Below are 16639 nucleotides of genomic sequence, written 5' to 3'. Positions count from 1 at the left end.
GGGTAGGTTCTTTACTCAGCGAGTCGTGAGTTCGTGGAATGCCCTGCCAGTAGCAGTGGTGGGCTCTCCCTCTTTATAGGCATTTAAGCGGGCATTGGATAGGCATATGGAGGATATTGGGCTAGTGTAGGTTAGGTGGGCTTGGATCGGCGCAACATCGAGAACCAAAGGGCCTGTACTGCGCTGTATTCTTCTATGTTCTGTAGGTAATGAAAGATAGCCATATAAATATTAATATGTTTTTGAAATTTTTTTTAGGCTTAATGTTATTAAGGCCATATATTAAAAGATATAGAATGAGATGGCTAGTAAGTTTAGATAAATTATTATCCAGCACTGTCAGACAGATAGATGAGTGACTAAGAAGGTAGTTCAAAAGTTTCCGGTGGCTATTCCTCTCTCAAGTAGATATTCAGTTTTTGGAACTGCTAAAGAGGACAGTCTCTCCGGGGAAAATGAAAGGGCCAGTCAGTTATTAGTCAGCATTTGACAATGTTTAATAGAATTATTTTTATTGTGGACTCTCCTGTCAGGGACAAAGACAGGAGATTGTGGCAGAGAGTGTAAATTTAGGAGGGTTTGTTGCTTTCCTGGTGCTAGTATTGAGGACATCTCTAAACATTTTAAGCATATTGTTAAAGGTGAGATTGAAAAACCAGAAATTATTGTACACATTGGTAGAAAGGACATTTTAAGGAAAAGATTAAAGCAGTACACAATGAATTTAAGAGGTTAGGAAGAAGATTAAAAACTAAAACCGTAAATGTTGCCATTTCTGGTTTACCCCCAATGCCAAACTCAAATGGGGAAGGAACAAAAGGTTAAAGGAGATAAATCAATGGCTGAAGATCTGGTGAACTATTAAGGGATTCAGGTTTCTGGACAATTGCAATGCCTTTTGGGATAGAAAAGACAGATTCAAAAAGGATGGGTCTAACCTAAACTGGAAAGGGACAAATATCTTAGCAGTGAGATTTCCTCATTCTATATCAGGGCAGCATGGTGACTTAGCGGTTAGCACTGCTGCCTCACAGCAGACCCACAGCCAGGGATGTGGGTTCATTTCCAGCCTCGGGCGACTGTCTGTGTGGAGTCTGCACATTCTCCCAGTGTCTGCAGTTTCTTCCGGGTGCTGTGGTTTCCTCCCACAATCCAAAGATGTGCAGGCCAGATGAACTTGTTATGCTAAATTGCCCATAGTATTAGGTGTATTAGTCAGGGGTAAACATAGGGTGTTGAAGTGGGTCTGGGCGCGTTGCTCTTTGGAGGGTCGGTGCGGACTCGTTGGGCCGAAGGGCCCATTTCCATATTGTAGGGAATCTAATCTAATCTGTTAAGGGAGATATTCTACTGATAGAGAAGGCGACTGGACAAATTCAAAGTAGCAGTGCAAGTGGAAGGATCGATAAGGGTGGTTCTGAATGTCATCAATTAGAAAATTGAGACAAGACAGAATCAGAGTATGTAGTAACTCTGAAGAATTAAATTATATTTATTTCAATGCAAGAGCTTTTACAGGTAAGGCTGATGAACTCAGGATATATTTAAGAACATGGGATTGGGACATCACAGCTATTACAGAAACTTGGCAGAAAGGTGGACGAAACTGGCAGCCCAATGTTCTGGAAGGTTAGAAAAAGGAGGCAAGAAAGGTGGGGAGGCTGGAATCGGTTTTGATCAAGGAATACCTTACCTCTGTAACTAGGAAAGATATTTCTGAAAAATTGTCCAGTGAAAATATATGGGTAGAAATTACAAATAAAGAAAAGATCACTGATAGGATAGGCATTTTATTCCTGTTAAGAGTGAAGGGTAAAGCTGGTAAGATTAATGAACAATGAATGAATAAAGATCTTGAGGTTCTAGTCAGGAATAAAAGATTATTTTAGATATAGACAAGTTAGTTCAACTTAGCTTCTTAATCAACATAAAGAGTTAAAAATCACAACGACAGGTTATAGTCCAACAGGTTTATTTAGAAACACTAGCTTTCTGAGCACTGCTCCTTCATCAAGTTGTTGTGGAGTATAAGATCATAAGGCACAAAATTTATCAGATCAGGACAGAGACAGACTGACTTCACACCGGTTATACATTGTCTGAGCTAAGATGTCACTTTTTTTAAATAAAACCTTAAGTTATCTCGAGAAGGTGACTTAAAAGTAGTTTGGGGATTTGTACATTAATAATCCAAACCTGCACTCTAAAAGAAGGAAGAGTGAACAATCCAGGTTTGTTCAATAATCTTTTGCTATAAATTCTGTATCTTATGACCTAACACTCCACAAACACCTGAAGGAGCAACACTCAAAGCTAGTGCTTCTAAATAAATCTGTAGGATTATAACCTGGTGTTGTGATTTTTAACTTTGTCCAACCCAGTCCAACAGTGACTCTTCCACATCATAAGAGCAGAGCAGAGCAGAGCAGAGCAGCATTCTTCAGAGAAATCAGGAAGGCAAACAGGGGATATCAGATAGCAGTGGCAGATAAGGCAAAAAAATAATTTAAAGAAATTCGACAGTCATTCAGAACAAAAGGGTGAGGGGTAACTAGAGACAGCCCCTTAAAGATCAAGGAGGGCAAATTTGTGTTGAACGCATGGAAATGGGAGAGATAGTAAATGAATACTTCATGTCAGCTTTTCCTGTGGAGAAAGAAATGGAGTCCAGAGAATGCACAGAAATAAACTTTGTTGCTTTAAAAACATCACATTACAGATGTGGTGATTCGGGAGGTCTTAGAGAATATAAAAGGTGGATAAATCTCCGGGACCTGATCTAATGTATCCCAAAGATGTTGTGGGAGACAAGGGACAAAATTATGAGACCCTTTGCAGAAATGGCATGATGGCACAGTGGTTAGCACTACTGCCTCACAGCACCACTGCCTCACAGCACCAAGTTGGGTTAGATTTCAACCTTGGGATGTCTGGATGGAACTTGCACATTCTCCCTGTGCATGCGTGGGTTTCCTCCAGGTGCTCTGGTTTTCTCCCACAATTCAAAGATGTGCTGATCAGGTGAATTGGACATGCTAAATTGCCCATAGTGTTAAGGAATGTGTAGGTTACGTGCATTAGTCAGGGTCAAATATAGGATAATAGGGTAGGGGAATGGGTCGGGGTGGGTTACTCCTTGGAGGGTTGGTGTGGATCTGTTGGGCTGAAGGGTTCGTTCCCACACTGTAGGGATTTTGAGATTCTATGGGCAAAGTGCCTGATGACTGGAGGCTGGCTAATGTTGTACCTTTGTTTAATCTAGACACTGGAGAAAGTGAGGACTGCAGATGCTGGAGATCAGAGCTGAAAAATGTGTTGCTGGAAAAGCGCAGCAGGTCAGGCAGCATCCAAGGAGCTGGAGAATCTACGCTTCGGGCAGAAGCCCTTCTTCAGGAAGTTTTCCTGAAGGGCTCATGCCCGAAATGTCGATTCCCCGGCTCCTTGGATGCTGCCTGGCCTGCTGTATTTTTCCAGCAACACATTTTTAATCTAGACATTGCTGATGAAGAGCTTACACTCAAAATGTCGATTCTTCGGTTCCTCAGATGCTGCCTGATCTGAATGTGTTTCCAGCACCACACGTTTTGACCAATCCCCAGCACCTGCAATCCTCACTTGCTCCCACCTTTGTTTAAGAAAGGCTGTCAGGAGAAACCAGAAAACTTTAGACCAGAGTGTCTATCTTTGGATGTGGGTAAATTGTTGAAGGTGATTATAAAAGATGGACAGTTAGAGAGGCAAAATTTCTTTAAAAAGGCATTAGGAATGCTTGCGTTCATTGATCAGGCCTTTCAGTATAGGTGTTGGACATTATGTTGAGGTTGTACAAGACATTGGGGAGGCCGCATCTGAAAGACTGTCCAGGCCTGGTCACCCAGTAATGGGAAGGATATTATCAAGCTGGAGAGGGTTCAGAAGAGATTTACTAGGATGTTGCTGGGTATAGAAGGTTTGTGTTATAAAGAAAGGCTGGGACATTTTTCATTGGAACATAGGAGGTTAAGAGGTGACCTGATAGAAGTTTATAAAATAATGAGAGGGACATAGAGTTGATGGTAGTTGCCTTTTCCTTAAGATGGGGAGTTTCAAGATTAGGAGCCACATTTTTAAGGTGATAGGAGAGAGATTTTAAAAAACTCTGATCATCTTGTATGTCTCTATCAAATCCCCTCTTAGCCTTCTTCTTTCCAATGAGAAACTCCTTATTTTGACTCTGTCATTTCTCTTTTTCAAAAACCCTTTTGTTTTATTTTGAGATGACAGCAATTTATGACTACAATCCACACCTCTACTAATTTGATTTCTTCATATGACCCCTTTGTTACAGCTCCTTTTGGCTTCCCGCTATAAGGTTTTGGATATCTAATCTTTCTCACCTTCTAGCCTAATGCAGAAATTACTTTTTTCTTAATCTTACTCTTCCCCTTCACTTGCTCATTTTCTACTTCAGCATTCCACAACCTTCTGGACTGAAAATTGCATTCAACAGCAGCAGACCATACACACACAGCCATTTTGGTTACAGACCCCCAACTCTCAGGACCTGCACCAACTGCCAACAATCTTCCACTGTCTTGTTGACAGGTGCTAACTGTTAGCAGGTCTAATCAATTTTCTGCTATTAGCATCTGTTCCTTTTTTATATCCCTCCTTTATTAGCACTATTTGTCTTTTGTTCTTTGCACCCTCATTACCTATTCCACTTGCTCCTCCTCATTCCTCCTAGTCAACAGCAATAAAAACAATTTTCAATCCCTCTTCAGTTAAAATGTCATATTGGGTTCAAAATAGTAATTTCAGTGCACCTAGCTGGGTCTGTGAACTAAAGGTTTAAATCAGGCAGGTAAAACAAACAATTAAATGCAGTGTGATCTTAGCAACGACACAGTTACAAAGTATTGTGTTAATAATTTGTACCATGTAAGCATACTGCTCAGAAAAAATGACTGAAAATTCTACAGTGCTTGCAGTAAAAAAATCTTTTTTAAAAATTAGTGAATTTGAGGTTAAGAAAGTCCTGGGCTATGACATGAAGCAGCAGTACTTACTGTGATTCCACTGTTTGCATTTTTATCCACATATTTCTTTTTCTCATACTTGTCCCTGATGAAAAATTCTACAGCTCTGAAGAATACGCCATCAAGGAAAATAGTGTTTTTAAATAAAGGAAGCATTTCATTTCTTGCATTAGGATGCAACAGTAGAAAAGTTTTCTGAACGCAGCTGAATCAAATTATGCATTATTAACAAAGTATTTTCAGCCAACTTTAAAAGTAGAATTCCCTTACTTCTAAAACATCTCTTTGATACATAATAAAATTATGTTAACCTAGATTTGTCTTTTCACTTTAGTCAAAATTTGATTATTTTCTATTGAAATTACCCCTCAGTCCACAAAGGGTCAAAAAAGGTTTTCAAATTATGCTTGCTCCAGAACTGGAATTTTCAATTATAATAAAAATGATTTCTCATTGTCCTAATTTGTTTTAACACTGGCTAGAACAATATTACACAACATCTTTAATGCGATAAAATATCCTAAGACACTTTACAGGAGAACATAAAGCAACACTAAGTTAAAACAGGCACGAGGGAAATGTAACGAAGACTAAGTTTGAGGAATATCTTAAAGGAGGAGAAATGCCTGGGCAGCTGAGGCTCAGCAAATAACAGTGAAACAATTAGAATCAAGGATTTGTAAGAGAACACAATTAGTGGCTACTGATAAAAAGACTTAAGCGAATAAATGAACTTTTTTGAAAAGAAAGTCAATTAAGCAGACCAGTTGTGCAAAATCAGAAATTTACATTCATTAACCTTAAGGGAAATGCAGACTAAAACGTGCAGTGTTGTCATAATTCAAACATGATTCCAAAGACTGAAAAGTAGCTTAATTTACAGTATGGAAAGATCTGAACAGACTCATTTTGGCCAGAGATGTGTGATGCATACAGTGATCGCATTCCACACTGGCTCATTAACTGCAGCAGAATGAGAACTCCAGACCAAAATGCATCAGATCACCCACCTATTGCTTTCTCTAGGAAGGAGCTATTTACCATGCACACAATGCCAAAATAGTTAGTCTGAAAGTACGGATTACACGCTTTGGTTGTAACTATTTCTACTAAAATCGAGCTCCATAGAAAAATCAATAATACCATGCAGGTGAAAAGCTAGAAAATACTTATAAATATTTAGAAGCCTCCCAATTAATTTTACCAACTTGCACAAATTACCTTAATGAGACTGACAAATCACTACCAAAAGCCTATGTGTGAAGTGACGTTCAAAAGTGGACAGCTTGCATTACATTTTTACTCTCTAAGTGTAACATTGTAAGTGTTGAACAGTAACTTTTTAATTGTAGGCTTTATAGAATTCAGGCCTCTCTATCCATTTGCTTGAAACAGTTCCTTCACTGAAAATTGAAAACATAAATTTCCAATCAGACTCAAAAATGAAGCTTTAATGCTAAACCATGAGTTTTTTCAGTCAAACATATGCAGCACTGAAATTACAGAAAACATCTGCACATACAAAAACAGTTTTGAAAGCATAAAAAAGTTTATGCTGAAAGGAATAATTTTCTAAAACTCAACTGTAGATTTAATCAGAATCAACAAAAGCAGAATAAATAAGGGAAAATTAATTCTGCATCTTCCATGAATGCAGACAATTAGAATTCTATTAACAAGGAGTTACCTAACTTACACAATTAAGTTTACCAATGAAATAAATCATTGTTCCTTCTAGAAAATATTGGTTGAAATCTCAAGATTAGACAAAGAAAATTTAGTCAAGCTAACAAAACCAGTAGCAACAGAGAGATTGGACAAATCTTAGAAAGGTGTAGATCTAACAGTTGTTGTTATGGGAGACTTCAATTTCCCCAATATTGATTGGAGCCTCCTTAGTGCAGATGGTCTGGATGGAACCGATTTTGTCAGGTGTGCCCAGAGGGGATTGCTGACTCAATATGTAAATAGGCTGACTAAGGGGAGGCCATATTGGATTTGGTGCAAGGCAATGAGCCAGGCCAGGTGTCAAATCTCTCGATAGGAGAGCATTTTGATGACCAAGAGCACAAATGCCTCACCTTTACGATAGCCATGGAGAGAAATAGGAGTAGACAGTATGGGAAGGTATTTAACTGGGGGAGGAGAAATTATACTGCTATTAGACAGGAGTTTTGGAGTATAAATTGGGATCAATATTCTACAGGAAAGGCACAACAGAAATGTGGAGGCTATTTAAGAAGCATCTGTTGGGATAACTTTCTCCCACTGAAACAGGCAAGGAATGGTAAGGTGAAGGAGACTTGGATGGCTAGAGGACCTTCTCATCAAAAGGAAAAAGGAAGATTACTTAAGGTTGACTCGCTGAGTGAAGAACCTACCCCTAACATCAGTCCTATATCTACCCCCCCTTAATTTAAAGCTATGCCCCCTTGTAATGGAAGGAAGATTACTTAAGGTTGAGGAGGCAAGGAACTGGCACAGCTTTAGACGATTACAACTAGGAAAGAACTCAAAATTGAACAGAGGAGAGCTAGGAGGGGGCACGAAAAAGCCTTTGCAGGAAGGATTAGGGAAAACCCAAAAGGTGATCGACACTTAAGTGAGGAATAATAGAATGATCAGAGAGGGTAGGGCCGATTATGGTTAGTCAAGGGAACTTGTGCCTGGAGTCTGATGAGGTAGGGGAGGCCCAAAATGAGTTTTTTGCTTCAGTATTTACTCAAGAGAGGGATATTATTGATTGTGAGAATACTGTGGACTAGGTTAATAGGCTTCAACAGATCGATGTTAAGAAAGTGGATGTGCTGGAAATTCTGGGAAGCATCAAGATATATAACTCCACTGACCGGACCAGATATATCCAAGGTCACTGTGGGAAGCGAGGAATGAGATTGCTGCACCTCTGACGATGATCTTTGCATCCTCACTCTCCATTGGATGATTAGAGGGAGGCAAATATTGTCATCTGTTCAAGAAAGGGAACAGGGAAATCTCTGGGAATTACAGACCAGTCAGTCAGTCTTACGTCTGTGCTAAGCAAGGTACTGGAAATGATTCTGAGAGATAGGATTTATGGCTACTTGGAAAAACATTGTTTGATGAAAGATAGTCAGCATGGCTGGAGAGGTGCAAGTCATGGATATGGTGTATATGATTTCAATAAGGCATTTGATAAGGTTCCCCAAAGTAGGCTCATTCAGAAAGTTAGGAGGTATGGGATACAGGGAAATTTGGCATCTGGATACAGAATTGGCTGGCTGAAAGACAGTGAGTGGTAGTGGATTTGGGTGGTGGTTGATGGGAAATGTTCATCCTGAAGTTCAGTTACTAGTGGAGTATCGTAAGGATCTGTTTTGGGGCCACTGCTGTTTGTCATTTTTATAAATGACCTGGATGAGAGCATAGAAGGATGAGTTAGTAAATTTGCGGCTGACACCAAGGTCAGTGGAGTTGTGGATAGTGCTGAAGAATATTGCAGGTTACAGAGGGACATAGATAAGCTGCAGAGCTGGGCTGAGAAGTGGCAAATGGAGTTTAATGTGGAAAAGTGTGAGGGGATTCACTCTGGAAGGAGCAACACGAATAAAGAGTACTGGGCTAATGGTAAGATTCTTCGTAGTGTAGATAAGCAGAGATCTCTCGGTGTCCATGTACATAGATCTCTGAAAGTTGCCACCCAGGTTGATAGTGTTAAGAAGGCATATGGTGTGTGAGCTTTTATTGGTAGAGGGATTGAGTTTCAAAGCCACAAGGCCATGCGTCACCCGTACAAAACTCTGGTGCGATCGCACTTGAGTATTGCATACAGTTCTAGTCACGACATTATGAGGAGGATGTGGAAGCTTTGGTAAGGATTTAGAGGAGATTTACTAAGATGTTGCCTGGTATGCAGGGAAGGTCTTATGAGGAAACGCTGAGGGACTTGAGGCTGTTTTTGTTAGAGAAGGTTGAGAGGTGACTTAATTGAGACATATAAGATGATCAGAGGGTTAGATGGGGGGGGACAGTGGCAGCCTTTTTCCTTGGATAGTGATGGCTAGCCCAAGAGGACATGGCTTTAAATTGAGGGCTGATAGATATAGGACAGATATCAGAGGTAGTTTCTTTACTCAGAATAGTAGGGGTGTGGAACGCACTACCTGCAACAGCAGTAGACACGCCAACTTTAAGGGCATTTAAGGGATAAACATATGGATGAAAACAGAATAGTGGAGGCTAGAAAGGTTTCAGATTGGTTCCAAAGGTCAATGCAACATCAAAGGCCGAAGGGCCTGCACTCTGCTGTAATGTTCTATGTTCTATGGATGGAAAGTATTGTGCCTGGAGGTTGGTGACCGGTGGTGTCCCACAGGGATCTGTTCTTGGGTCTCTGCTCCTTGTGTTTTTTATAAATGACTTGGATGAAGAAATGGAAAGGTGGGTTAGTTGGTTTGCCGAAGACACAAAGGTCGGTGGTGTTGTAAATAATGTTGAGGGTTGTTGCCGGCTACAACAAGACTGACAGAATACAGAGCTGGGCTGAGACGTGGAAAATGGAGTTCAACCTGGATAAATGCAAAGTGATTCATTTTTTGAAGGTTGAATTGAAAGCTGAATACAGGGTTGAGGCTGATTTCTTGGCAGTGTGCAAGAATAGCAGAATCTTGGGGTCCACGTACATAGACCCCACAAAGTTGTCACCCAAATTGATAGAGTTGTTAAGGCGGTGTATGGTGTTTTGGCTTTCATTAACAAAGGGATTGAGTTTAAGAGCCATGAGATTTTGTTGCAGCTGTATAAAGCTCTGGTTAGACCACACTTGGAATATTGTGTCCAGTTCTGGTTGCCTTATTATGGGTAGGATGTGGATGCTTTAGAGAGGATGCAGAGGAGATTTACCAGGATGCTGCCTGGATTGGAGGGCTTGTCTTATGAAGTGAGGTTGAGCAATAGCCAGAGACTTTTCCCCAGGGTAGAAATGGCTGTCACAAGGGGGTCATAATTTTAAGTTAATTGGAGGAAGGTTGAGGGGAGATGTCAGAGGAAGGTTATTTTAAAAATGCAGAGTGCAGCAAGTTCATGGAATAAAGAACAAAGAAAATTTACAGCCCAGCATCAGGCCCTTTGGCCCTCCAAGCCTGAGCCAATCCAAATCTACTATATGCACTGCCAGCGGTGGTAGTAGAGTCAGAGACATTAGGAACATTTAAGCGACTGCTGGACAAGCACACGGATGGCAGTAAATTGAGGGGTAGGAGGTTAGGTTGATCTTAGATTAAGCTAAATGCTCAGCACAACATCATGGGCCAAAGGGCCTGTAAAGTTCTATGCCCTAAAATCATAGCTCTCCAGAGAACATAACTAAATAGGCAATTCAAAAACAAAACCATGCTATGGCGGTGAAGGGCAAATTCATCATTAAATAAGTGCAATTGATCACTAATTACACGCATTTACAAGACAGTTAATCAACATCTTCCTAATTATTCAGCTGGAAAACAGCTCCTGGAACTAAACAACCAAACTGCACCAGCTACTCTTTGCAGCCAAGTCTTCATAAAACACATGAATTCAGTGCAACAGCTTTCTACAGAAAATAACGCAGTTTTAATGCAGTGGATAATTCAAAATTTAAATGCGAGAAGTCAAATGTGTCAAATGCAGGAGCACAAGAGTTTTAAAAAAAAAAGCTCATGGAAAAATAGTTTCTGCTTCAGGTAACAAATTAAAATTTCAAGGAATCATGCAACTAAAGCTGTCAAACATTTTATGCTGCATTTCCATTAAGATTTCCAAACGTTTGGGGTAAAACAAACAAAGCTTTTAATACAAAAGTCTAGTATATTCTCATTTTTTTGCAAATCATTTTATTTTGGTTCACCATTGTAAAAGATTAAAGATTCTAAGTCTATTAGATACTTGAGGTGATAGTGAACAATATGACTAGAAGTCTACACCCAAAAATCCAAAACAATATGACTAGAAGTCTACACCCAAAAATCCAAAATGGCTGTTTACATCAGAAATTAACTTAATACTCACTGGAATCAATCATGCCTCAAATCATTGAATCTTTTGAGCAGTGAACTCTTGTACTTTAGGTAGCTGAACTTCTAAAATCGGTTTCTAAAGAAAAAAGCTCGAGTTGTAGAAAATTACAATAGATTGTAAGGACAAATTTGAACTTGCAATATCCTGTTCAATCTGTTTCTGTACGTAAACCAAATTATGGAGAGGCACATTTGTTCCAATATCTGCATTGTGGAAGGTGGTGTCTTTTGAATGAAATGTTAAGTCACTTGTCTGCTTGGATGGATGTAAAATATCTCATTGCACTATTTTGAACAGGAGAGTTCTCCCCAGTGTCCTGAATTTGCAATATCAGGCTGGTGCCCCTCAGATTTCAGAACAAAAATATCATATACATTATACAGCTCCTTCATACCAAAACTAGCAGAAACGTTTTAGTTCATTCATTAGTTATAAGGAGGATGTAAAGAGGCTTCAAGGAAATATAGACAAGCTGAGTGGGTAAGAACATAGCAAATGTCAAGCAATCCCCTTTGTTTTTTTTCTATTAACACAGTACATTTCTTCAATGGTGAGAAATTGGGGAGTGTTGATGCCCATGTGGAGTTGGGCTTTCTTGCTCTTAAGTACTGAAAGCTTGCATTCAGGTGCAACAAGCAATTAGGAACATATATGGTATGTTGGCCTTTACTACCAGAGACTGGAGTACAAGAGTAGAAAGATGCCTTGCTCCAATTGTGTAGACCCTTGGTGAGGTCACATCTGGAATATTGCGTACAGTTTCAGACACTTTACCACAAAAGAATATATTTGCTATAGAAGAACAAAGGTTCACCAGACTGATGAATTGTTCTACGAGGAAACTAAGCCTTATTCTTAACAGTTTAGAAGAATGAAGTGTGATTACAGTGAGGCATGCAAAATTCTACAGGGCTTCAAAGGACAGATGCACAAAGGATGTTTCCTGTAGCAAGAGGTTTAAGAACCAAGGATTGGGGACAAACTCAAAATGAAAAGGTAAGCTATTTAGGACTGAGGTGAGGAAGAACGTCTGGACTCGGAGTGGCAAATCTTTGAAACTCTCTACAACCATCTGGAATGAGAAAGTTCAAAACAGATTGATAGATTTCTAGATATTAAAGGCATTAGGAAATAAAGGAAATGGCATGCTGGTGGAAGATCAGGTGGGATCGATTTTAAATAGCACAGCTCATTTGATGCTTGAGTGGCAAATCCTTCAAAGACCATAAATGGCAGGCTGTTCAGCCCCTCAAGCCTGGTCTGTCAAGACTGATCAGACGTTTCTTGTATCCAATTTCCTACATTTTTGTAACCCTCGAATTCCTCACTGTTTAAGAATCTGTCTCAGCCTTAACTGTACACAAGCTTTGCGCCCCCACAACTCTTTGAATAAAGGAATTTCCAAGTTTCACAACCCTCAAAGACATACCAAGTCTTTTGTATTTTCTGGCTGTGGAACACTCTGCATCAGATCTTCCAGACACTATTTCTGTATTCTATTCAGAGCACTGGACCTGGAGCACTTTATGCTTATGTGAAAAAAATAGCCATGCTAATTTTTTTAAACTGCTGGCAGAGATGCAGCTGCATTGGATTAAAATAGTATCCTACACAGACCAATTTGAATGTATGCCTCAGTATTTCCACGACAGATCTGCAAGCAGACGAGCTCAGGTAAGTCATCTGTTATTGACATTGGGTTTGAATAGGAGGAATCAATTCTTATTTTGATTATTGCCTTGCACTGCAAGTCTTTTAAGGATTGAGACAGATGCCACAATTTTAGTAAGAGCATGTTTTTTCAAGTGCACAAATAAATCTTGTGAAATGAAAAGACAGTAAAATAGTCAAATATAATGCAGAGCAACAGCTATTATTTGATAGGTAGTGATAGGTACAAGAATGAGAGCACGCAAATTCAAAAGCACTTCTCATCCCACATGGGTTATGTTTCTACTTTTTCTTTCTGTCTGCCTGTCCAAATAGAAAAGGAGGTAGAGTAACACTACAAACTAAAGAAGAAATTAATGCAATAGTGAAGGAGGATATTGGCTCTGATGAAGTGGAATCTTAGGAATACCAAGTGACTGAAAACAATAGTGGTGCTTGTATACAGACATTAAAAGTTATCGAAGTTTAATTGCAGTCTTATAACAAAAATCATGGGAGAGTCTATACATGACTTATTCATTTTAGTTACAAGTGCAGTTACGATAAAATGCCATGCTGATAAGAAATGAATGGAGTTACAGTTTTACAGTTACATAGTATACTATGTGCAGGTCACTGGTATTCTAGCCAAAAAGGCCTATATGCTTGCTAAGGCTCTTGGATAAGGACAAGACATCTGCTTGACTAACAAGTTGTCTGCTTTAAAATGGTAACTGTTTTCTGCTTTTAGCTAAATACCTTTATTGTTAATAATAATATATTTTAATCATTAAACTATTTTGTCCTTTCTGAAATCATTAAGCTATTCCATCTTTCATGCTAGCCTAGTTCTATTAGATTAGATTAGATTACTTAGTGTGGAAACAGGCCCTTTGGCCCAACAAGTCCACACCGACCCGCCGAAGCGAAACCCACCCATACCCCTACATTTACCCCTTACCTAACACTACGGGCAATTTAGCATTGCCAATTCACCTGACCTGCACATCTTTGGACTGTGGGAGGAAACCGGAGCACCTGAAGGAAACCCACGCAGACACGGGGAGAACGTGCAAACTCCACACAGTCAGTCGCCTGAGGCGGGAATTGAACCCGGGTCTCTGGCGCTGTGAGGCAACAGTGCGAACCACTGTGCCACCATGCCGCCCACGAAGAGAAGTGGTAATATTGGGGAAGCCATTAGAGAAAATTAGAGAAGCAAACAATGAAGGCTGAGCTCTAATTATGGGCAACTTTAATTGCAGTCTTATAACAAAAATCATGGGAGAGTCTATACATGACTTATTCATTTTAGTTACAAGTGCAGTTACGATAAAATCAAATCAAATCAAATCAAAAACAATACCAAAGAAGAGGAATTATGGCTTGTGTATAAAATGGTTTTCTGGATCAATATGTGAGGAACCAACTAGACAGCAGACTAGGGACTATATAATAAAGGTACAATTGGCAATCTCGTTGTGCGAGATCTCTTGGGGAAGAGTGACCATAATTTGATAGAATTCTTCCTTAAAACAGAAAGTGATTTGATTGATTCTGAGACTAAGATCCTTAATCTAAATAAAGGAAACTACGATATATGAGGTGCTACCTATGATAAATTGAGAAGTGTTACTTAAAGGGATGTTGGATAAGAAATGGCAAATGTTTAAAGAACACATGGGAGAACTGCAGCAATTATTCCTGTCTGGCACTACATAAAATAATCATGGCTACCAGGAAATTAGGGATAGTATTAGATCCAAAGGAGGGCCATCTAAGTTTGCCGAATAAAAAAAAAGCAGACCTGAGGATTGGCAGCAGTTTAGATTTGAATAAAGGGGTTGATTTAGAGAGAGAAAATAGAATATGTAAGCTTGCAGGGAACATACAAACTGAACGTAAAAGCTTCTAGAGGTATGTGAAGAGAAAAAGGTTAGTGAAGACAAATGTAAGGGCCATTACTGTCAGAAACAGGGACGCTATAATAGGGAACAAAGAAATAGCAATTAAATACATATTTTGTTCTCTCTTCCCAAAAGAATACACAAATAATGTTGCAATAATATTAGGGAATGCAGATGCTATGAGGGGGAGGAACTAAGAGGCATCGGCAAAATTGATGGGATTAAAGGCCAATAAATCCCTGGGGCTTAATGACCTACGTCCCAGTACATTTAGGGAAGGAGTCTAAAAATAGTGGATACATTGGTGGTCAACTTTCAAGATTCTATAAATTCTCACTGCATCACTTCCATTCCTCATTTCATTGCTCTAACCCCACCCCCCCATGCAAAGGCAGAGTTCCCCTTGTCCTCATCTATCACCCCAACAGTCTCCGCACCCAATGCATCGTCCTTAAATAATTCCGCCAACTCCAACTAGACCCCACCACCAAGGACACCTTCCCCTCTCTACCTTCTGCAAGGACCATTCCCTTCACCAATCCTTGGTTTTGTACCCCCCCTCCACATACCTTCCCCTGCAACCAGAAAAGATGCAAAACCTGCCTGTGCACCACCCTCCTCACCTCCATCCAGGGCCCCAAACAGTCCTTCCAGGTGAGACAGACATTCCATCTGCCTCTCCTCCAACCGAGCTTACCATATCTGGTACTCCTGATATGGTTCTCTCTACATCAGGGAGAACAAACATAAACCAAGGGAACGTTTCGCCAAGCTTCTCAGCTGGGCCCGCGGGGTTCGACCAGACCTCCCAGTCACCACCCATTTTAATTCTCCTTCCCACTCCCTTTCCAACATGACAACCCTTGGCCCCCTCAACTGCCACAATGAATCAAACTGCAAATTCGATGAACACCTCATCTTCCACTTCAGAAGTCTACAGCCCAGAGGACTCAACACGGAGTTCTCCAATATCAAATAACCTCCCTTCCCAGCCCCTCCCTGTCCCTTCCATTCCTCTCAATTACCTACCGGATTCCTCCCTCCCACTGACCAACCAGATTATACCTTCTATCTGTCTCCACCTATCCCCACTACACCACCCTGTCCCCCCACTCCCCTTACACCCACCCCCAATCCTGAAGAAGGGTTACCCCAAGCATCAACTTCTGCACCTCCTGAGGCTACCTGGCTTGCTATGTGATCCCATCCTCCTACTTGTCTACCTTAGATTCTAGCACCTGCAGTTTTTTTTTTGTCTTTAACCAGGTTTGTACCACTGAATTCTCTTCAACAGATGATCAAACGTCATCTGTTATCTCCAAATTTCCAGATGGGAGAGTAAACTGTGAGGATGCAGAAGTGTCTCAGTATGATTTAAACAAGTTGATCGAGTGGGCAAACACATGGCAGATGAAGTATAATGTGGATAAATGGGAGGTGTGATGAAGCTGCTCCTTTAACAAGATTATGTTGTCCTTTTTTTTCCCCCCAGAGAAGTCGTAAAAGACGCAGACTCCGAAAAGTCTAAGTTGAAGGGTTTCAGGACAGATTTGATTATAGCCAAAAGATACTGCCTCAGCCAGACGGCTTTCAAGTTTAAAAAAAAAAACACTTTTGCAATGGAACAGGAGTGGCAAGTTCTCCCAGCTCAGCTTTTCTCTGGTTTGCTTTGGGTTTTTTTTAGCAGAAGTGTAGAAAAAACACTGCTGGACCCAAAGAAGCAGGTCCTGGCTGGTACACTCTCTCAGACTTCTCTCCTCTAAAACCCTTTGTTTGATTTTACCTTTTGTGCCAAGGGGTGTTTATAGGGATTGTTGCAAGTCTTTGGAACAGCATCATTAAGATGGTACAGTCTGCCGGGTTTTTGGATAGATTAAGTTATTCTGTATTCTGTTCTCTTTTGTTTGTGTTTCATTCCGTAATCTTGTAAATAAATTCTATTTTGTTTCAAACAAAGTGGTTTGACCAGCTGCATTCCCCTTAGATGACCTGTGTTACGCCTGCTTAAAACAACTAAAAGTTAGGGTCTGG

General features: G+C 40.2%; 1 protein-coding gene across 4 annotated transcripts in view; it reads right to left on the bottom strand.

Annotated features, from left to right (window-relative positions):
* The window catches only part of smap1 (small ArfGAP 1), a 248777-nt gene that overhangs the window by 158361 nt on the left and 73777 nt on the right, over positions 1 to 16639 (bottom strand). For all 4 annotated transcript variants that reach the window (XM_043681802.1, XM_043681807.1, XM_043681823.1 and 1 more), the window contains exon 4: positions 5049 to 5124. In XM_043681802.1, coding sequence (XP_043537737.1) covers positions 5049 to 5124 — 76 coding nt within the window. The remainder of the gene's footprint in view (positions 1 to 5048; positions 5125 to 16639) is intronic.

Source organism: Chiloscyllium plagiosum, chromosome 3, assembly GCF_004010195.1.
Source record: "Chiloscyllium plagiosum isolate BGI_BamShark_2017 chromosome 3, ASM401019v2, whole genome shotgun sequence".
NCBI lineage: Eukaryota > Metazoa > Chordata > Chondrichthyes > Orectolobiformes > Hemiscylliidae > Chiloscyllium > Chiloscyllium plagiosum.
The sequence above is the reverse complement of the archived record's forward strand: the minus strand, read 5'-3'. Positions and strand labels throughout refer to the sequence as shown.